This window comes from Ambystoma mexicanum, chromosome 9, assembly GCF_040938575.1.
Source record: "Ambystoma mexicanum isolate Mex_15411 chromosome 9, UKY_AmexF1_1, whole genome shotgun sequence".
NCBI lineage: Eukaryota > Metazoa > Chordata > Amphibia > Caudata > Ambystomatidae > Ambystoma > Ambystoma mexicanum.
This window is the reverse complement of record NC_090931.1, coordinates 1494259543-1494281728: the sequence shown is the minus strand read 5'-3', so window position 1 is coordinate 1494281728 and position 22186 is coordinate 1494259543. Positions and strand designations below refer to the sequence as shown.

The 22186-nt window shown below is 48.6% G+C and overlaps 1 protein-coding gene across 1 annotated transcript in view; it reads left to right on the top strand.

Moving 5' to 3' along the window:
• The window catches only part of LOC138487523 (zinc finger protein 850-like), a 237314-nt gene that overhangs the window by 154870 nt on the left and 60258 nt on the right, over positions 1–22186 (top strand). Inside the window, exon 6 of the mRNA XM_069614022.1 lies at positions 1892–2068. Within this exon, the coding sequence (XP_069470123.1) occupies positions 1892–2068 (177 nt within the window). The remainder of the gene's footprint in view (positions 1–1891; positions 2069–22186) is intronic.

Genomic DNA, 22186 nt, shown 5'->3' with positions numbered 1-22186 from the left:
TGGGCTTCTCTGCTACTCGGTGCGTTTGCCAAACTGTGGTTGATGGAAGCTTTCCTCACTTCCTACCATCCAGGTTTCTGTGTCACCTCTGTGGTCATTCCACCTCTTCGGACGGTTCCTCTGCTTCCGTCCTGACAATGGTGCTCCCACTGTTGGCTACGTCGGTACTACAGCGTCTCAGAATTGCCTTCTCTGTTTTAGGGAGTGCCACAGGCTCCGTAGCTGCACTCAACTCCGCCCCTCCTTGGCCTTCTGACGTCAAGGGGCTTTCTCCGCGTACCGTTCTGTCTCCATTTTTGGGGCCTTCTCGTCCTGTTTGCACACTCATTTCTTCTTACAGTGATCTCTCCTTTATTTTCAGATAAATATGTTGGTTTCTACATTACCCATAGCCAAATAGAAGAAGGATGCAGTACCATGTATGCAGATAAAGGGCCTCATCACAAATTCAGCTGTAAATCGGCGCAAATACCGCTGGGTGCAAATAGCGTTACTGCCGGGTCGGGCAGCGCAATTAGCACTGTATCACAAACTGGCCTACACGTATCCCCAACGGTAACGCTATCAGCGCCCGGCAGTAATTGTGCTGGAATAAGACCTACTGCCAAGGTAAACAGTGCTAATATTGCTCGCAAGCAAAAATTGCATCATCGCCAGAACAGGAAGCATCAGGGCGGCCATTTTGAAAAACACAGTCCATTGACTATCTCCACAACCTGAAGCCATCCGGTCCTGTAAACCTGCAAATATGTCACAGGAGAAGCTACGAGGCAAGGGGGCTGAACATCACCTGAGAAAGCCAAAATGTAGTGAGGTGGGAGCTTGTGGTTCTCACTAATGAGGCGGTGGCCCACTGTGAGGAGCTGTACGGAAGCAGGCAGAGGAAGACCAGTGGCCAGCGGTGGACAGTAATCTGGTACACAATTACCTAAAAGGTGTCAGCAGTTGCCAGTGCACCCCGTGATGGTGAGGACTGCCACAACAGGTGGAATGATCTGAGGTGCTCGGACTGCTTTCCAAACACTGCTGTGAGTCCCTGGCGACCAGAGGAGGTATGGTCGAGACACTGGCCCTCACCGCCTGGGAGGAGAAATGCAGCACGGTGCTGAACCTCAAGGGGATAGAGGGAGCCGGCAGTGTGGAGGCAGGAGCCAGCAGCCAGGAGGCAGGTGGTGAGTGCCCCTCCCCCCGAACAAATGCATGTACAAATGTCAACCCAGCATAAGAAGCCCCAGTGGACAGGGACACAAGTCAGCATACCCTGAAGCTGAGCATGCCGACAGGACAGAGGGATGGGGTGGCACATCAGCCATGGGCATGGCACCAAGGGCACCCCTGAGCATCACAGCAGCGGAAAGGGCAGGCAAGTGAACCAAACAAATGCCATGCGCACCACACCCCTAATGGCGCACCCTGTGCCAGCGGGATTGAGGTACGGCAATGACCATGACACCGTGCAACAGTCACCCTTGCAAGAAGCTGGCCCACTAGGCCTGCCCCATGAAGTCATGGCAGACAAGCCACAGGGAAGCACATGTCCTACACACAGACATGTGCCCAGCCTGCCAATCACTGTGCAAAAAGAACGTCACCCTGGCCTGTGCGTCGAGGACATGGTTGTGCTACTAACTAAGTCGACTAGGTTCTCCAAACTCGATCTCAGACAAGGTTATCAGACAAGGTTATCATCAGTTGGAACTTCACCCGGACTTACGAGGCATCACCACATTCGCCACCCACGAAGGTCTGTTCTGCTATCGGAGGCTACATTTCGGCATCTCTCATCTTCTCAGCCGCTGAGATTTTTCAGGAGGCCATATGACAAATTATTCAGCCCATTAAAGGCACTCTAAATTACAGCTACAACATCCTTGTGTTTGGCACGTCACAGAAAGACCATGACATGGCACGGCTAGAGACGTGCAAAGCACTACACGAATCCGGCTTGACACTTAACCTGGAGAAGTGCAGATTCAGCAAACAGAAACTAAAGTTCTTCTCCGATGAGGGAATGATACTGGACCCCGATAAGGTCAACACCATCACCGACCTACAGCAGCCAACGCAAGTAGCTGACATGCAATCATTCCTCGGCATGGCCGGTTACTGCGCATGATACCCCACACTATGCATCCCTAACGGAACCACTGCGCAGGCTACTACAAAAAGATGCACCGTTCCAGTGGACATAGAACTGCCAGGCTGTGTTTGAAAGCCATCAAAACAGCTCTGGCCAAGGCACGCCGACTCACATACATCAATCCAAATTGGCACACAGAGATCACTGGCACAAACAAGTGGGGCAGACATATACCCCAGACATACAGTTGCCTATTGCCTATGCAAGCAGAGGCCTGTCAGCCACAGAGACAGCATACTCTCAAGCTGAGAAGGAAAGCCTGGTGGCAGTGTGGGCATGCAAACATTTCCACAACTTTATTATCGGAAAGAGGTGACGCTGGTCACCGACCACCAAGCACTCTGTCGCTCTTTGGAAACCCATGCACGAAGATACCGCCCAGGATCGATTGATGGGGCATCAGGTTACAGGAATATGATTACACGATCATCCACAGGCCTGGAGGAGACCAGAAGCTGGCAGACTATCTTTCCACCATTCGTTGGGAGGCACTTGAAAAGGGGACGCTGAATACATCAATTATGTGGCTGCCAATGCCCTACCACCCGCACTGTCCCTGGAAGCAGTAGCCACCGCATTGGCTGCTGACCCATCTATGGCATTGGCCATCAGCCTCACATCTCACAACAAATGGAAAGACTACTGTTGTGCTGTCCAAAATCATCCGGGGGTGTGCAAAGAGGAACTGGAAAGACTATTAAGAATACACACAGAACTAGCTGTCAAAGGCCACTCCGTCCTGATAAGAGGCCGCCGTCTGATCATCCCACAACACTTGAGCTGAAGTCATCAGAACGGCACACGAAGGTTATCGAGGGGTGGACAATAAGAAGAAACAGCTGAGGTTCCATGTATGGTTCCCATGGATTAACTCACTAGCAGACAGCTGGGTCAAGAACTGTCTGCCATGCTAATGCACGGCACGAGCCAAAGCACCCATCCCGCTACAACCGACACACATTACAGACCCACCCTGGGACAGGATAGCCGTTGATTTTTTACGGCCACATGGAGTCCAGAGAATATCTCCTAGTATTTATTGATGAACTCTCAAAGTTCCACATTGTGAAGAGATTGCCAACGACAGCATATCCCCAGGTGGCTGCTACATTCGACGAAGTTCTCAGTGAGTGTGGCATCCCACGATCCATCAAATCTGATAATGGACCTCCTTCAGTGGTCATGAATTTTCCGCCTTTGCAAGACACATGGGCTTCACACACTAAAAGATCACCCCCCCCTCCCGCCTGCCACAAGCCAACAGCATGGCAGAATGATTCATGGCCTCCATTAAGAAGACAGTACAAAGAGAAGGCATAGAAGCCACGAACATTCATCAAGCCCTGTGCAGGCTGTTGCGAGATTACCGCAACACACCGCATGAAGCCACCAACAAGACACTTGCTGAGCTAATGATGAGATATGCAGTACACACCAGGCTGGTGAGGGACACCAGCGAGCAAGGAACAGAGGATGAAGAAATCATAAGGATACAGCGAGTAAGGAACGAAGAAACAGGAACTGACATGAGACTAAAGGCGGTGGCCAAAGACTTCCAAGTGAGAAACAAAGTACTAGTCCAACAAGCCATGATCAGGAAGACAGATGCCAGATATTCCCAAAGACCACTAACCGCGGTTGCTGTCAAAGGATCCATGGTAACAGCCCAGAACTCAGCCCACGAGATAACGAGGATCAGTTTGCAGTTCACACACCTTATCAAATGAGAAGAGCCTGAACTGCTCCCGCCGGAACCAGACCCAGGACCCAGGGAACCACAAGATGACACTGGGTTTCCCCTGAGGAGAGTCACCGGGAGACACAAGACCGGTTTGGACCGACAGAAGAGGCCAGTGACAACGAAGTGCGGATGCGCCCCCAGCACACGATCAGGAGACCAACCCACTTGGTATTAGAGTGCTGAACCCTACGTCAGAACATTTGTCCGGGGGTGATGTTGGAGGTCTCTGCACCTTTAAGGGAGAGACCTCGACTTTAGGCGGGAAGCAGGAGCGGGGAAAGGAAATGGAGGAGGAACGTACTGAACGGCAGTTCCAGTGAGACATCTGAATAAAGCAGGCGCTGTCCCTCACATCTCTGGTGTTGTGTCCTCATTTATGCACGTGTGTCATGTAACAACCTCCGCCCTGATACTCTATGTACAACGTGTGAGAGAGATGACGGAGGGTGTCTCTGCCCTAGCGGAAGCCATCCAGCAGGGCAATGAGTTGCAGCAGCAGCAGAACCTGGTCACAGGCTCTGTCCCATCCACCTCCACAACACCCACAGAGGGGTCACAGCAGGGGACGCTGCAACGACAGTCCCATCGCCTTCTTGGTGCAAAGTCACCAGAGGCAGGCAGGGGGGAAGAAGCCTGACTGTGAATGACTTTGGGACACTGTGGCCACAGAGCCAGTGTCACGGCCCTCGCCCAAAACCCCCTCTGGCAAACCCATTGGCTAGGTGGAGTCAGGACTCGGGCCTCTAAAGCCTGGCATCCTCTTCAAAAGCCCTTATGGGGCCAGTCCTGGCGCCTATGGCGCCAGGCTCATACACCATGAACAACAATGTGCTTTGGAACTACTTTATTGTATTGTCAGCCAACATGGAGGCATCCACATAGCTTGGTTCCCTAAGAACCAAGCTATGCGGTCTAGTGTTTTGGGGGTGGCAGGCCTGGAACTACTTTCCCTGGTACTACTTTACCTGGGTTATATAAACCACACCCTGACTGCAGAACATGCTTCGTGTTACTTTGCAGCTTGCAACGTGACGCTCACCGTGTCCAGCTATTCCCTCGAACCGCGGAGAAGCAGAACGTGCAAGGAGACAAAAGGAACACCATTAGCAGCAGCAGCAGCTTACCTGCAGTCTTCATCTTTAAACACTTGCAGCTACTGAGAACATCTTCCTCGAATCTGCACGCCACATGGACAGAACGACCTGAAAGAGGAAGATAGATGCAACATTAAAGAAAGCTGTAGAGACATTTACAAATTACGAACTGCTGAAAAGGCTTACCTGGCTAGTCGCATCTCGGCTGACACCACGCCGGACATTCCACTCGTGCTGAAGAACACCGCGACCTACAAGGAAGGAAAAAACAGGTTAGCAAAGGCAAGACTTTGCAGCGCTGCACATAGCGCTTACTTACCGCATCATAGCGCTCTTAATGCGCCATCATTTACCAGTGGGGCTCAACCAAGCCAGTTCGCCGCGCTGAAGCTCCGCATACCTAAGGGAGAAAAAATAGACATTTTAAACAAAGAAAGGCATGCAGGATAGCAACAAAACTAAAGAACAGCAATAAGACCTACCTGAACAATATCAAATGGGCCGGCGTCAGTGAAGTAACTGGACCGCACTCGCCCATGAAAGACAACGCGCCCCTGCAAAGAAGGCAAGACGGAGAGCACGCCTAATTCTACCACAAGGTGAGGAGAGGGCGCCAGAGGGACTGAAAGCATACGGGGGTGGAGGGAGGATACTTACCCCAGTCGGTCAGTCTTGAACACAGTCCTCCTGTATTTTCAGGCAGAACCTTCCCCACAGACCACATCAGGGCAAAGCTGAGAAGCATACCAGCGAGTAACCCGGCTGGGTGGCGTCCCTGCGGATTCCAGGTGAGCGTAACAGAACACGAAGCCTACCATAACAAATCCACCTGGGCGCCATGGAGACATCAGAAATGGACGACGAATTGGCCCAATTACTAGGGGAGCTTCGTGCTGAGGTTCATTCTGCCCAACAAGAGACTAATGCCCTCCGGAGAGACCTAATAGTGACCAAAGAACGCGCTGAAGAGATTAGCAGGCAATACTTGCCATCACAGGCAGGACAGACGCCTCTACCTGAAAGCAATCCAACAATGCAAAACCCCACCATACCGCCCACTTCGGTACAGATCACGTTACCTGGAACAGTGCCCCTAGCACCACCAGAAAGGTTCTCAGGCGACCCACGGAAGTATGTGGCATTCATCAATCAGTGCCGCCTTCATTTTCTTTGTAGGCCTGGAGCATTTCCAAACGACCAAGCTCGAGTAGCTTTTGTCTTATCATACCTGAGTGGTAGTGCAGCAGATTGGTCGGTGCCGTTGGTAACCCATGACGATCCTCTATTACATGACTTTGGGGGGTTCCAGAGAGAAATGGAAAAACGTTTTGCTCGCCATACCCAGGAACAAGCAGTAGACAATGAACTCTTGTCCCTCCGACAGGGGAATCGGGAATTGTTAACGTACATTGCTACCTTCGACAGACTGGTTGCCGAAGCTAGGTGGCCAGAAAACAAAGGAACCACATTATTCCATCGAGGCTTACGAGGTGAATTAAAGGACGTCTTAGCCCAGGTGGTTGATCCACCCATAGACTGTGCATAATTCATAAAACTGGTCGTGCAGCTAGACCACCGGTTGCAGGACCGAAAGGCAGACCGGTTTAAGACGGACCCTCGGACCGTGTATGTTCGACCAAGAGAAAACACACCCCGTGTACCTGAAAATGCTGTAGAACCCATGCAGATTGGAGGGATATGGCCTCCATTAACAAAACAAGGGCGGGACAAAAGAAGGCAACAACAGCTTTGTTTGTATTGTGGGAAACCAGGACATTTCCTGAAGGACTGTCCAGTAAAACCCTCAAGAAGAACAGTCGGGCCACAGAGAAGGATGAAGCTAAGGAATCGGGAAACTACCAAGCTCGACAAACGTGGAGGTCAGTTTGTCGAGTGAGAAGAAAGAGTTGCTGACCTCGCACTTTGCAATACCAGTGATCTTAATTAACCACCAACAGTCGTCAAGAATGCATGCCGTTGAAGCATACATCGATAGCAGAGCAGTTGGAAATTATATTGATCAAGTACTGGCAGCAGAGATGGGCTTCCTTTGTGTTCTAACTATGGACAAGGTAACCACCGTGGATGGGACAGATATCGCTTCCGGACCAGTAACCCAGTGCACAGCCAGGGTCACCTTGCTGTGCCAGTACGGACATCGGGAGTCTATTTCATTCGATCTCATCAAGGCACCTCATTCAGGCTAATACTAGGAATGCCATGGTTGGTTGCTCACAACCCTTTGATAGACTGGCGGGCACGAAAATTAACCTTCCCTGGTGACTGCCCCCCTGCCTGCTATTACCAAGAGGAGAAACCTGACGTCTGTATCCCCATGACTCCCGGAGCGACAGTATCAACCCTGGGAGCAACTAATACCTTGCCAAGTGAATACCATGATTTACAGGATTTTTTCCGAAAGGACCAAGCCAATACATTGCTGCTGCACAGGCCCTATGACTTCAGATCGACCTTGTTCCTGGTGCACAAATCCCTTGCGGCAGGATCTATGCTCTCACAGAACCAGAAAACCGTCATTTGAAATCCTATTTAGACCAGTACCTTGCAAACGGATTTATCCGTCCTTTGAAGTCCCCCGCAGCCAGTCCTTTGTTCTTCGTACCGAAAAAGGAAGGAGACTTGAGAACCTGTATTGACTACCGTGCATTGAACCAGATCACCGTGAAGAACCGCTACCCCTTGCCACTTATCCCTGAGATGCTAGACCAAGTTAAAGATGCCCAGATTTATACCAAAATGGACCTACGAGGAGTGTACCACCTGGTCCGAGTCAGAAAAGGAGATGAATGGAAAACCGCCTTCCGTACTAAGTACAGCTTGTTTGAATATCAAGTCATGCCCTTCGGGTTATGCAACGCTGCTGCAGCATTCCAATATTTCATGAATGACGTCTTAAGGGAGTTAATTGATGTGTGCGCCTTAGTGTACATAGACAACCTTTTAGTATACTCAGCCTCGGAACAAGATCATGTCAGGCATGTTCATTCAGTCCTCACCAAGCTCCGTCAACATCGCTTGTTTGCAAAGCTTGAAAAATGCGTTTTTTTACCGCCCCCGAAGTAGAATTTCTTGGTTTTCTCCTTACTCCAGGAGGCATCAGAATGGACATGCACAAGGTAGATGCCATTCTGAAATGGCCTTCACCGACGTCTCTGAAAGGGGTACAAAGCATGCTGGGCTACCTATTATACCTGAAGACAAACTCTTGGGTATCACGACAGCCTCAACACAAGCAGAACTATGAAAAGAAATCCAACGGACAATGAATCCTGATGCCTACCTTGCATGGCAAACTCAAGGAGAACAATATACCATCAAGGACCACATACCCTTTTTTAGGGATCGCCTATATGTACCCAAGAAGGAATTACAACAGCATATTATTTCAAACTATCACGATTCACTGATCGAAGGGCATCCTGGGATCGCCAAAACCCTAGCTAAGATGAAAGAGAACTTTTGGTGGCCTACCTGGCGTAAGGACATCATTCAGTATATTCAGTCCTGCGGTGTCTGTTCACAAAATAAATCACAGAAACAAAAACCATCTGGTCTCCTACAACCATTGGACATTCCTCAAGTTCCATGGCACACTCCTTCCCTTGACTTCAACACTGATCTACCTCCAAGCCAAGGGTTCAACACCATCCTTGTAGTTGTCGACTTATTCTCGAAGATGGCCCATTTTATTCCTCTCAAAGGCCTCCCAGACGCAGCCACTTTAGCAAAAGTGTTCCTGGAGGGCGTGGTTAAGGTACATGGCTTCCCTTCGGTTCTGGTCTCTGATCGAGGCAGCCAGTTTGTTTCAAACTTCTGGAAAAAATGCTGCGTAATGGCGCAGATCGACGGTCGGCTATCTGCCAGTCGCCATCCCCAAACGGACGGCCAAACCGAGAGAACCAATCAGACACTCGAGCAATATTTACGGTGCATGCTGAACCACGAACAAAGGAATTGGAAAGACCTACTATGGATAGCCGAATATGCATATAACAATTCTTTGCATTCAAGCACGGGACAAACGCCCTTCTATACCCTTCATGGCAGACATCCACCTACCTCTGAACTAGATCTTCCAGCCAGCTTGGAAATGCCAGCGGTAAAGACTCTACACACAACCATTACTCAGGCTTTCAAAAGGGCAAAGGAACACCTTATTCATGCCAAAGAAAAACAAAAGAGATTCGCTGACCAACACTGGAAAAAGGCCCCCGATTATCAAGTAGGAGACAAAGTTTGGTTAGCCGCTAAATTCGTACCCATCCACGGAACCAGGACCTTTCATCCCAGATTCTTAGGACCCGGACCCTATACCATTAAGGCAATTATCAATCCAGGAGCCGTGAAACTGGATTTAACACCTAATCTACACATCCACCTGGTATTCCATGAGTCCCTCCTGAAACCAAGGCAACCCGGCACACGGATTGGGACACCACCTAAGCCCATACTTGTTGACGGAGAACCAGAATTCGAAGTCAAAGATATCTTGGACTCTAAATACTCTAGGACCAAGCTATATTATCTCGTCGATTGGAAAGGATTTGTACCACAAGATAGATCCTGGGAGCCCAGTGAGAATATCCACGCACCACGTCTAATCAGGAAATTCCATCGGAACTTCCCAACCAAACATGGGCCAGACAGAAGGTACACCATGGGAGGGGCCTAAGGGGGGAGTATTGTCATGACCCTCGCCCCAAAACCCCCTCTGGCAAATCCATTGGCCAGTTGGAGTCAGGACTCGGGCCTCTAGAGCCTGGCATCCTCTTCAAAAGCCCTCATGGGGCCAGTCCTGGCGCCTATGGCGCCAGGCTCATACGCCATGAACAACAATGTGCTTGGGAACTACTTTATTGTATTGTCAGCCAACATGGAGGCATCCACATAGCTTGGTTCCCTAAGAACCAAGCTATGCGGTCTAGTGTTTTGGGTGTGGCAGGCCTGGAACTACTTTCCCTTGTACTACTTTACCTGGGCTATATAAACCACACCCTGACTGCAGAACATGCTTTGTGTTACTTTGCAGCTTGCAACGTGACGCTCACTGTGTCCAGCTATTCCCTCAAACCTCGGAGAAGCAGAACCTGCAAGGAAACAAAAGGAACATCATTAGCAGCAGCATCTTAACTGCAGTCTTCATCTTTAAACACTTGCAGCTACTGAGAACAGCTTCCTCGAATCTGCATGCCTCCCGGACAGAACGACCTGAAAGAGGAAGATAGAGGCAACATTAAAGAAAGCTGTAGAGACATTTACAAATTACGAACTGCTCAAAAGGCTTACCTGGCTGGTCGCCTCTCGGCTGGCACCACTCCGGACATTCCACTCGCGCTGAAGAACATTGCGACCTACAAGGAAGGAAAACACAGGTTAGCAAAGGCAAGACTTCGCAGCGCTGCGCATAGCGCTTACTTACTGCATCATAGCACTCTTAATGCGCCATCATTTACCAGCGGGGCTCAACCGAGCCAGTTTGCCGTGCTGAAGCTACGCATACCTAAGGGAGAAAAAAAGAGACATTTTAAACAAAGAAAGGCATGCAGGATAGCAACAAAACTAAAGAACAGCAATAAGACCTACCTGAACAATATCAAACGGGCCGGCGTCAGTGAAGTAACTGGACCGCACTCGCCCATGAAAGACAACGCGCCCCTGCAAAGAAGGCAGGACGGAGAGCATGCCTAATTCTACCACGAGGTGAGGAGAGGGCGCCAGAGGGACTGAAAGCATACGGGGGTGGAGGGAGGATACTTACCCCAGTCAGTCAGTCTTGAACACAGTCTTCCTGTATTTTCAGGCAGAACCTTCCCCGCAGACCACATCAGGGCAAAGGTGAGAAGCATACCAGCGAGTAACCCGGCTGGGTGGCATCCCTGTGGATACCAGGTGAGCGTAACAGCCACGGACTGTTGTGCATGGTGGCCCCAGCCCATTGGCCTGGCCAGGTGATCCCGATCCAAACAGGGTGTCTTCCCTGTCACCTGGAGGCTGCGTAACCGTGGCATGAACTGTCTAGTTGGGTGCCCCCCAGCAACTGGGTGCCTGACCCGGGTGCCCTCTGAGCCAGACACAGTAAGGTGAAAGAAGGATGGGGAAGGTGATTGAGCCTAAATTGATAAGTGGGGCAGTCAGAGATTGGTTGTTCTAGTGTATGCCTTGGAAGGTAGGTTACAAAGCCATATGGGTGCCCTTGTGGTTTCTGTGAATCGTTGCAACCGATTCAGTGCAGGGGTGTGTTGCTGTTGGCCTGTTGAATAGTCAGTTTTGTGTATTTATAATAGTTTCTCCACTTTATAGGTATGAGTATTATAAATATTGGTAGCGATCGTTAGAGTGTCTGATTATTGAATGTGAACACTTTATTACATGGCTGTCTCCTCTTGATTTAGGGCCTGTTGGAGATGCATGCGGCCAATTTCAAATGTGTGTGGGCCCCCTTGATGTAAGCTGGGAAAACCTGTCTAAATGTGAATATTGTTGTATGTCACCCTTCCTGGGAGCATGGTAGCTCCCGGGACTTGTGTAATGGTCACCCCCCCCCCCGGCCTGGGTGCCTCCAGAGCCAGGGCTGCTATAGGCTGGGCGTCCCCAGCCATGAGGTCCCGCTCCGGTGATCTGAAGCCAGCAGGATGCCTCTTGCTGTGTGTCAGCTGCGTGAACGCAGCTCCATGCATCATGTCGGGTGAATTCTCCTACAATAATTAAACACATTCCTCTACCAAACTAAGCCCTTTCTACTGCACCTATGGCTTACATCCTCGCATTCTACCCACCTCTGTGTATCCCCCATCCAAGATTGCTTCTATAGACTCTTTACATTTAGATATCGCTGATGCCCACATGTGCTGTGGCCCTCTCTCATGATCCGGGGGCGAGCGGCCAACAATGGCGACGAAGGTGGGATGGTTGGTCCAGGGCCCCTCACCTTCTTAAAGTGCAGGCTGCCTGGTGCCCACAAACCCAAGAAGAGGCATTGGCTGCTGTTCCTGCGGGTGGCCCAGGGCCCCGTGCTTGATCATAGCACATATCGCCTGGTGCCTGTGAATATGAGGCGGCGGCGGTGGCCACGAAACAAAGAACAGCTGAGGAGGGGGGCGTGGCTTGTGGACGCCGGGCCGCAGTGGTGAAGCGGCATGGTGGTGCTGCCGGCCGCCTGGTGGAGCTGCAGGTCCGTGAGCGCGACCGCAACGTCAATGAGGGATGCCACCAACAACTCTGATGATTAGCCCAGCAAGAGAAGGCCTGCGGTGGCCATGGAAAAAGGGGCTGCCAGTCATCACGCGCCCGCAATTCGAGAAAGGTGCAGATGCACCCCCAACATCCCGAAGTGCATCGGCAGTGAGTTTTTTTCTTCTTTCTCTCAGTGTCGTTTTCATAAATGCTTCGGATCAGAACTTGCTAAAGGAGAAGAAGGGGCGGTGGTGGGGAAAGCGTAAGGAGATATTGAGGCCTGCAGCAGCCTGTAAAGGGGGGCATGGCCCACCAAGACCCGGGCCGGCTGTGGTGAAATGAAAATGAAAAGGGACGTTGCGGCCCATGGCGGCCTGAAAAGAAGGGGCACCCGGTCCGGAAGCAATAACAAAATGAAAAACGGATAGAAAATGCTCCGCACCTGAGCACTAAAAGAATTTAAAAAAATAAAAAAGAAACAATGACGGAAAGGCTGAGCCTTTCATGTGAATCAAGGGGTTCCCCTCCCCCACCCCTGACCCCGCACCTTCCCCCTAACCCCTTCCAATGCACTTGAACGATCGATCTGAATGACACTGGCCTGGTAGGATCGTTGTCTGTCTTCCCTATGTTTCCCCCTCCCTTGCCTAGTCGCGCCTTGAAACACTTGTGTATAGGCGCGTTATAAAAGCCATATCATATCATATATTGAGGAGGCCTGCAGCAGCCCTGAGAGGTGGAGGTATGGCCAGTAAATTCCCTGGGCTTGTGCAGTGTGGCGCTGAGGCCTCCTGCAGACTCCTGTGGTCTCAGAAGGAGGGAGGAGCAGCAGTTCCTCACATGCCACTGCAACCTGAACAAGGGGCAGCGTGGGGGCACATCTACCCCAGAGGTTTGTGCGCCAAGCCCCGCGAGTGGGGCAATCACCATGATCTGCTCTGAAATCAGAAAGCGTGTCAACAAAGGTTAACTTCATGTCAGGAAGGGCAGCACCAACAGCCCTTGGTTGCCCCAACAGGACAAGGTATAGGAAAAGGAACGGCGTGGGGGTCCCATTGCCCACTGGTGACACGCCAGCAGGTGTGCCCACACCAAAGAGACGTGTGCTTTGCCGGCAGTCCCCCGGAATAAAAGAAAACTGCATCAACCGCGCTGGGGTGAGTGCACAGCCTGCAAGAGTCTGAGCATCGATCCGGAGCTAAGCGGAGGTGCAATGCACACAGTCCAGATTGGAGTGGCCGATAGAAAAGGGCCAGTGACAGTGGTGCAAAGACAAAAGGAGCAGAGGAGGGTTGCAGCTCTCGCAAGCGCTTGTACCTACTCTGCCTTTAGCAGCAGTACCGAAGTGGAGGGAGTGGCCTGTCACCCTGCCACTGACACAACACCTTGCCATGGCCCTCCCGCAATGTCCATGGACCAGGCCGATGTGGCCACTGGTGCTCCCAGGTGCGGCTTTGCAGGCCCTTGAGTTTTGAACTGTCCTGAAAAGATCCCACTGAGTTTTGAACTGTCCTGAAAAGATCCCACTGGAGGTCGGACTGGTATGCTGCAGACCAATAAGGGCTGAAAGTGGACCCAGTAGCCATCCACATCAAGGCTCGGTATCCCGAAGACCCTGGATATCTTTGAAGTGGCCCAGCCAAAATAATGTGTGAAGCTGTGCTCCTGTGTTTGTGGGTTTTGTAGCGAGGGGTGCCAGGTGTGGGCGATGGTGGTGGGTTGGTGGTGCAAGATCCACTCACCCAGGTTAATAAAGGGTGTGCTTGCATATGGAGTGTCCAACGTATCACCAGTAGCTCACCCACCCTGACTGTGACCCCGAGGTGACCTGTGCCCCTAAGTGTGCGAAAATGAGTTGCTGGTATACTCCTAGTACTATTGTGTGTATTGGGGTGTGATGATATCTTGTTGTTCGTTATGAAAAAGGAGGAGTGTTGTATGTCACCCCTCCTGGGAGCATGGTAGCTCCCAGGACTTGTGTAATGGTCACATGGTGATAACCATGTGACCAAGCTAATAAAATGGGCGAGCCGTTTCCGCATACATGCCAACTCTCCCGATTTAGGCGGGAGACTCACGATTTTTCTGTGAAAAATACTTCTATTTTTCACGTTCAACCGCCTAAAATAATTCTTTCCCCAATGCATTCCTATGGGAAATTGCTGTCTCCCGATTTTTCTGAAGAAATCTCCCTCCTTGGTGCGTCGGAATGTTGACATGTATGTTTCCGGCTCGTCAGTGTAACAAAGAACTGACTCCGGCGTGTTTACTGTGCGCACCATGCTGACAGACATGCCAATATTCTGAAGCCCCAGAGAGGGAGACTTCAGCACTGAAATCGGTAGAATGCATTTTCCCAATAGGAATGCATTGGGGATATTGTTATTTTAGGCGGGAGACAGTAAAAAATAGGACTGTTTTTAATGAAAAAATCAGGTGGGTTGGCATGTATGTGCTGGTGCCACGCCGCGTGCAGGAGGCCTATGGGATGGGCCCTGCACTTGGACAGTGCCCCTGCCGGGCAACACCATCCAACTGTTCTTGGGGCGCAGTGTGAACACTGTGATGGTCGCCGCCCCGGCCTGGGTGCCTCCAGAGCCGGGGCTGTTAGAGGCTGGGTGTCCCCAGCCACGAGGTCCCGCTGCGGTGATCCGGAGCCAGCAGGATACCTCCTGCTGTGTGTCAGCTGCGTGAGCGCAGCTCCATGGATGATGTCTGGTGACCCCGACATGTGCTGCGGCCCAGTCTGGTGATCCGGAGGCGGGCCACCAACAAATATGTCAGCAAAAATATACATTGGTGCAGTTAAACTACTTCAGAACGGCCCATATATATATGTTAACTGGTGCACTTTGTATCTCGGGCAAATTTATCCGATGTATAATCAATACATTAGGAGTAGGAAGAACTGTTCCAACATTGCATAGCCCTCAAGTTTCCCGTTCCCATGCACGAGAGACCATCCATTCCCCCTTCCCCCTTTGGATTCTGGTTTTTTTTTTTTTCCCCATTTGAAATTTAGGAAAACTACAAGTCCAGGAAGCCCAAGCAAAAACAGGACTGCATTATCTGTTTTGTTTATTATACCTCATATCGTTTAACATGTTACTTGGTGGATCACGGATCTCGTAGATCAATTGTTAATCTACTAATCATGCCATGAATCATAAAACCACGCGGCCTTACAGGAGCCAACAGCTATCAACTGCACATGCGCAATGCAGAGACACGCACACCCGGAACATGCGCAGACTCAGCACGAGGTTCGGCGTGACGTCACTGGTGAGCGCATGCGCCGGATCTTTGTTGTTTTACCGGTCCTGGAGGCGGGTTTCAGCTCTGTGATTATCCCTAAAATTCAGCCAACGGTGAGAGATTATATATCCTCCAGATTAGAGCTCCTGGTATCAGCAAACGTTGTCCTGTTCTTAAATCCCCACAGGTCAAAGGTGACCGACAACGTTGGCATCCCAGACGTCTTGGAAGGGCGACCACTGACAGAATCACAGCTGTGACTGTGGACATCTTAACATCGTGCTCATTCCCCATGCAATTATAAACCAAATGAAGATTGGTACATGTTTGCAATACCCTAACTGCAAACTCTTCCCTTTCATCAGGGACCTTCAATGTCCAAACAAGAGCACCCCAGCCAAATGTGCATATTACAGTTCAGGTTCCTTAAGGTGCCCCTCAATGCTACAGAATCAATAAGTTCATTCCAACCCTAGCCCATTATTTCAAGTGCAACTATAATAATGTCACAATCTTATCTGATGCTTTATTGCTACTTTCAAACCAGACATCCTTGGTTTGAAAAAATCTGCCGACACTACCCCAACTCTGCAATCCGTAGACTGGCACCTGAGTAAAGTATAATATTTAAAAATGTGGATGTGTGTAACTCACGGGTAACACTGGGTCAAGGCTCCAAATACCCTGGGAAACTGCAACCTGCTTCAGAATCTGAGGCCCCGGTTGGACGAGAAAATTACTGTGCCATCATTTAAGTATAAACATTTAGACGGATATGTCCTGGGTGAGTTGGGTGCATGGGAAAAATGCAGACAAATATTGAAAAAAAAATAGAGGTGAGTGAAGTCAGCAGTGAGTAAAGGTATAGAGAGGATGAAAAGGGGAATCCGTAGGTTTGGGTGTAGCTTACAATTTCTATCCCTATTCTGAATGAGAGTAGCTTTTGTTTCTTTGCCCATGCACTCGTGCTGCTTTTTTTTATTGTATTGCGGCATTGATGGGTGCATTTGTAATCCTCCCTATGCATCAAGGAATATTGGGGCTTATTGCAAGTTTGCCGGTATTCCGGCAGTTAATCTGCCAGTATACCGGCAAATGGAATTACTGATAACGCCACTTGGTCAGGCAAATCGCCAGCATTACCATTTCATACCATTGGAGGTAATACCGGCAAACTTGTAGTTTGGCAGTGTGGAAAAAATTGAGGTAAACAGAATGACCTCCCATTTTTTCCCCATACCGTCAAACTTGTAATGAGTATCTTTTGTCAGCTGGACGCTTCTACTCTCAGACTACCAGGGGTCGAAATTCAGATTCAAGAAGCAGGAGCTGAAAGTAGCCCCTGGGTGTCAAAGGATTTCACTCTGACCAGGAGTTATTCATCTGATCCAGGAGCTTCTAAAGTCTCAAAGGTTTTGTTAGGATAGTGAACGCATACAAAATTAGTTGAAAAAGTTCTGCAGAAGATCAAAAGATTCTCAGACACTTAGGATGCCACTTTTTGTTCACTCTGGAATGCCTGAAAAATGGTTGAACTTGCTTTTATTTCTAATCTTTGATAAGCACCCGGAAATGCTCGCTCTTGCACTTCGTTACCGACTGTATCTTTTTATTATGATCTTGTGCAATGCAGCTTCATGTGTATTTCCCTTTTATTTACGCTTATACCAGCCTCCGTATTTGGTCTTTTTATTGCTGCTTTACACAGTCATTATTCATGTCTGTTGCTGCACCCATGACTGTCACTAGAACACTGTTTCTGTTGCTTCATCTATTGCTTTTGCTATCCCTTCACTGACACCTTTCTTTCTGTGCTACCGCCTTGTTCTCTCTCCTGATATGGCACCCTATATCTACCCTACGCCTTTGCTTTTTAGGTAAAGAAATAGGGTAAGGTTTTAAAAGTAACTCTGGTTGTGCTTTTGTTAAGACTGAAAAATGGGTTTATGCTGCAGGTGTCGAATATACTAGATGCCAAGATGTTTGCTACAGGCGCTACATGATTCAAGCTGCAGTGTATTGCAGGGGTTATTCAACCATATCTTAAAGGACCTCAGGAGGATGAATGGTTGTTATACCCGCTATGGGTCCAACCTGAGATAGATTTTACAGATTTAAGACCTCTGCATCGGGTGCATTAACCCTCTTCACCTCCCCAGGAACTCTGAGCGCCCTCCTATTTTGTGCTCTCCCGGAGCATTGCTGCAAGCGGCTCCACGGCTAGGCTGAGGAGAAAAGGGACAGCCCTGTCTCGTTCCCCGCCCAGGAGAAATTTCCTGGAGCGGAACCTGTTAACCCATACTTCAGCCACTGGCGACTTGTATAGTAGGCGCACCCATCCCAGAAAGTCTTCCCCAAAACCCATAATTTCCATTTTTTCCCACAACGAATCCCAGTGTACTGAGTCAAATGCCTTTTCAAAATCCACTGACAGGAGAGTCAGCAGACCCAATTTACTGGAGGCCTGCCCCAAAGCTAATTGTACCCTGCATAGGTTCATGCGTGTAGACTTAGATGGCATAAACCCAAGTTGATCCGGGTCGATTAGGCACTCGGTGACCCCTGCAGGCAATTTGCCAGGATTCTTGAAGAAACCCATTCTTTACTCGGCTCTTGCTAATTGTCGTCCCATCTCTCTTATTCCTTTTCTCTTTAAGCTTATCAAACGTGTTCACACTCAAGTCTGTGGCGCACCAGGAGGAGGACTCTGACCAGAAGGTTTTGTGTAAAGACTTGTTTTAATTCAACATGAAAAGTGAAACCGCCTTTCTATCAATTTTGCTAAAAGGGGGATTCCCTTCCCTGTGTGCATGCTTTGGTTGTCCCTGGGTTCTTATTTGTTTATTTGTTTATTATTTATAAAGTGCTCCACACCCTAAGGTATCTGGGCGCATTTACAAGACATTGATAGTGAAGGGGCATGTAGATACATACATACATACATACATACATCATGTTGAAAAGGCAAGGAAGTGAATACAGTATATACAATTTATAAGCGTATGCAGATGCATGATAGTTTACAGCAATTCAGAGTTAGCAGAGGAGAAATAATAAGTGCAAGTTAGTGGAGCGAGGGATTGCTGTGTTAAGGTACTGAAGCAGTCAAGATGGTGGTGTCATTCGTGAGGAGCAATTTTTTAGTGTTGGACCTAAAGCTGTAGAAGGTTTGGTCGGTACGTAGATTGAGCGGGAGCGCATTCCAGGATAGGGCCGCTTGAACAGGGAAGCTGATAACCTGAAGCTCTTTTCCGGTTAAAGCGTGGGGTAACAATGCAGAAGGAATTGGCTGAAATCGTGGGTGTTAGCGAAGTTTTTAAGATAATTCTATCTTTCAGGTACTTCGGTGCAGCATTGTTGAGACATTTATGGGAGATGGAGACTAGTTTAAAGTAGATTCTGTCCTGACTTGAGAGCCATTTATGGGTCCTTCTAGTTTCGGAAATGTGGTCTCTCCTTCGAATACTCAAGGCTGTTCTCAAGGCATTATTTTGTAGGGTTTGAAGTTTGTTTAGTACTTGTTTATTTGCTCCTGCATATAGTGCGTTGCAATAATCAAGTTTAGAGAAGATTAGAGCTCTCAGTAGTATGATACAGCTGTCTGTGGAAAGGTGTGCTTGGCAGGCATGAATGAGCTTGCATGTATAGGCAGTAGCCGATGCAGATGCATTAACTTGTTTCCTACTGTTCAAGGTGGAGTCAAGGTAAAATCCTAAAGTTTTTGTTTCCTTGGCGGTTTTGATAATGTTGCCATCTCTGTTGAAGGATATGTATTTTGGGTTCAGTTTGTTGATGGTAGCGGGAGCCCCTAGAATGAGAATTTCAGTCTTCTCGTCATTCAGGCAAAGGCTATGGGTTGCCATCCAGGCCTGAATGACGAGGTAGATTTTGTTTAGTAGGGCAGTGGCCGAGTCATAGTTACCAGATAACAGTATAAGTATCTGGGTGTCATCTGCGTAATTTGTGTAGCTGACACCCAGGTGGTCCAGTTTGTCAAATAGAGGTTTGGTAAATACATTTTACAATGGAGAGACGCAAGAGCCTTGCAGCACTCCACATGTAATGGGGGTAGGGTCTGCGGCATCAGAAGGAGAGAAAACTCTCATCTTTCTATTGCCTAAAAAGGACTTGATCCAGTTTGCAGCCTCTTGTGAAATGTTAGCCGCTAGAGAGAGATGTTCACAAAGTATGTTGTGGTCCACCAGGTCAAAGGCGGCAGACAGGTCTAACAAAAGAAGTAGTGCGCATTGTCGATTGTCTTTCAATTGGTCTAGTTGTGTTTTCAAATCAATTAGGGCCTTTCCTGTTCCGTGGAGGGGCCTAAAGCCAGATTGTCTGAGCCTTAGGAGGTTATTGGTCTCGAGGTAGGTCTAGATTTGGATGTATTAATTTAGTAATAAATGGGGCAAGGTCTCTGGCTGCCTCTTTAATAATTTGTGCTGGGCAGATGTCACCTTGGCATCGCAAAGGTTTCAGGGAGGCTATAATTTTTTCGATCTCAGGTATAGTCACTTGGACAAATTTGAATTCTTGGAGAGTATTTAAGGCGAGGAGTTTTTGAAGTTTCTGGGATGTCTCTGTACTATTGATATTAAGTCGTTTAGTTGCAATTTTATTTTGTAGGGTGACAATTTTGTTGGCCAGAGCATTTTAGATGCCCATGCGCCAATCTTTGTTTTTAGGGTGTGAGTCGTCAGGGGCTATAAGTGATTCTTATTCCCTCAGGATTCCAAATAGTTCCTTGATACTAGAACTAGCGTTCTGAATTCTGTCCTTGTAAGTTTCATGTTTGGTTCTGATGATCTCAGCTTTGTAGAAAGTGGAGATTTCGGTTACTTTATCTTTATTTTCTTTGGAGGGCAGATTCTTCCATATGGGTTCCAATTTCTTTTTTTCAAGCCTGAGAGCCTTCAAATGTGGGGTGAAGCAAGTGTTGAGGTGAGCTTTTAGGCTTGCTCTTGCGAAGTTTCAGTGGGGCAATAGTGTCTAAGGCCTTGGTCATAGTGTTGTTGAATAAGTCAATCAAGTCTTCAGGGTCTTCAGAGCTGGCGGAGTTCAGTATTGGAATGAGGATAGGTGTCAGCTTCTCAGCTGTGATGTTTCGTTTATTTCTGGTGAGGAGGGGTGGCATGATAATTTTAGTTTTAGTGGCTCGTCAATTAGCAGCAATAGTAAAGGAAATAAGGGAGTGATTTGTCCATGACTGAGGTTCGATGGCAATAATTGCTGTGACACAGTTATGGTCAGCCAACCAGTCTAGCGTTCTTCCTTTCACATGGGTGGGTTGGTTAATTCTTTGCGTGAAGTCAAGTTCAGTTAAGGATTCCGTCAGTGATTTAGCTACATGGTCATTAGGGTCTGAGAAGCCTAGGTTAAGGTCGTCTAGTACTAGAATTTAGACGGTTTAGTGTTGTCTGAAAGTAGCGTAATGATATCCTCCTCAAAGTCCCCGGCAGGGCCAGGAGGTCTATATATGAGGTGGATGGTTAGAGTGCTTGAATAAGAGGTTGCTAGTTTAACTATGAGAAGTTCACAGGACTTAAGCATAGGGGTAGTTGAAGCTCTAAATGCCAAACTAGCCCGAGCTATGAAGGCAACCCCTCCGCCTTTAGAAGTTTCCCTATCCGCTTGAATAATAGTGTAGGAGTCAGGAATGGCCAATAGTAGAGATGGCCCTGCAGCAGCATGGAGCCAAGTTTCTGATATCGCTAGGAAGACAAGTTTGTTGTTATTGATTATGTCTGCTATGTCTGTTGCATGTGCAATGATGGACCTTGCATTTATTAATGCACCTTTGATGAGAGGGGTCTTGGACTGTGGTGGGGGGTGGGTGGGCTTGGCCTTTGATGCTGAAGGAAGGTGTCCGTCTAGCTTTTGCTTAGGTGTTTTAGGTAGTGAGCTGATGGTGGTAGGGCTCTGTAGGCTCTGAGTTGTAGGATAAGGAGTAATAGGATAGGAAGTTGAAGATGTTATCTCATGGTGAATGCATCATTGGTAAGCCTTGAGCCTAATCTTTTATTTCTAAGGTCACTGCAGCATGGTTGATTGGGGGTAGGTTTGGCGGTGAAACGCTTGATCCATTGAGTAGGAGTGAGGTCGCATGGCGGTTAGAGTTGATTTGGCTAACATGGCAATTATTCTGGTTTAGCATTCGTTTAGGTAACAATGGGGTAGGTTTAATGGTGGGCATATGAGGCATTTCTTTTAGTGATGGGAGAAAACTTGTAGGTTTAAACTCCTGGAAGGGAAGCATTGTCTTCTCAAGTTGGAGATAATTCAGTGCTGCAGTAAGGCGTAGGCATAAGATTAGAGGGCCCAAGAGAACAGCAATATGGAGCTTAGTGGCGCACATGCTATCTGCAAAGGGATAGTGATTAATTCTAATTAGTAGTACCACAGTAGTGCACACACGTGCCCGGTGGTATATTAAGGCAATGGTTTGGAGGTGCTAGACAGAGCAAAGCTGCATTGCCTCAGATGAGAATAGGGGTTCTCTACAGATGCGCTAAGCTAAGCACGCTAGGCATGAGGTGTGGCTGAATTATTGATGTGCTGGATGCCACAAGTGCGTTGGCTCTGGCCACTTAAGAAGGTTCGCATAAGTAAGTAGCAGTTATCTGGTGAGTGCAAGAAATAGCAAGTACAATCAAAAGACAAGAAGCAGCACAGCACTAATATGGTTACGGCATAGGATCTCGTGACATTTCACACAAGTAATCAGCAGATATCAAGTGAGCCTCTTGGTAATCGGAAATCGGATAT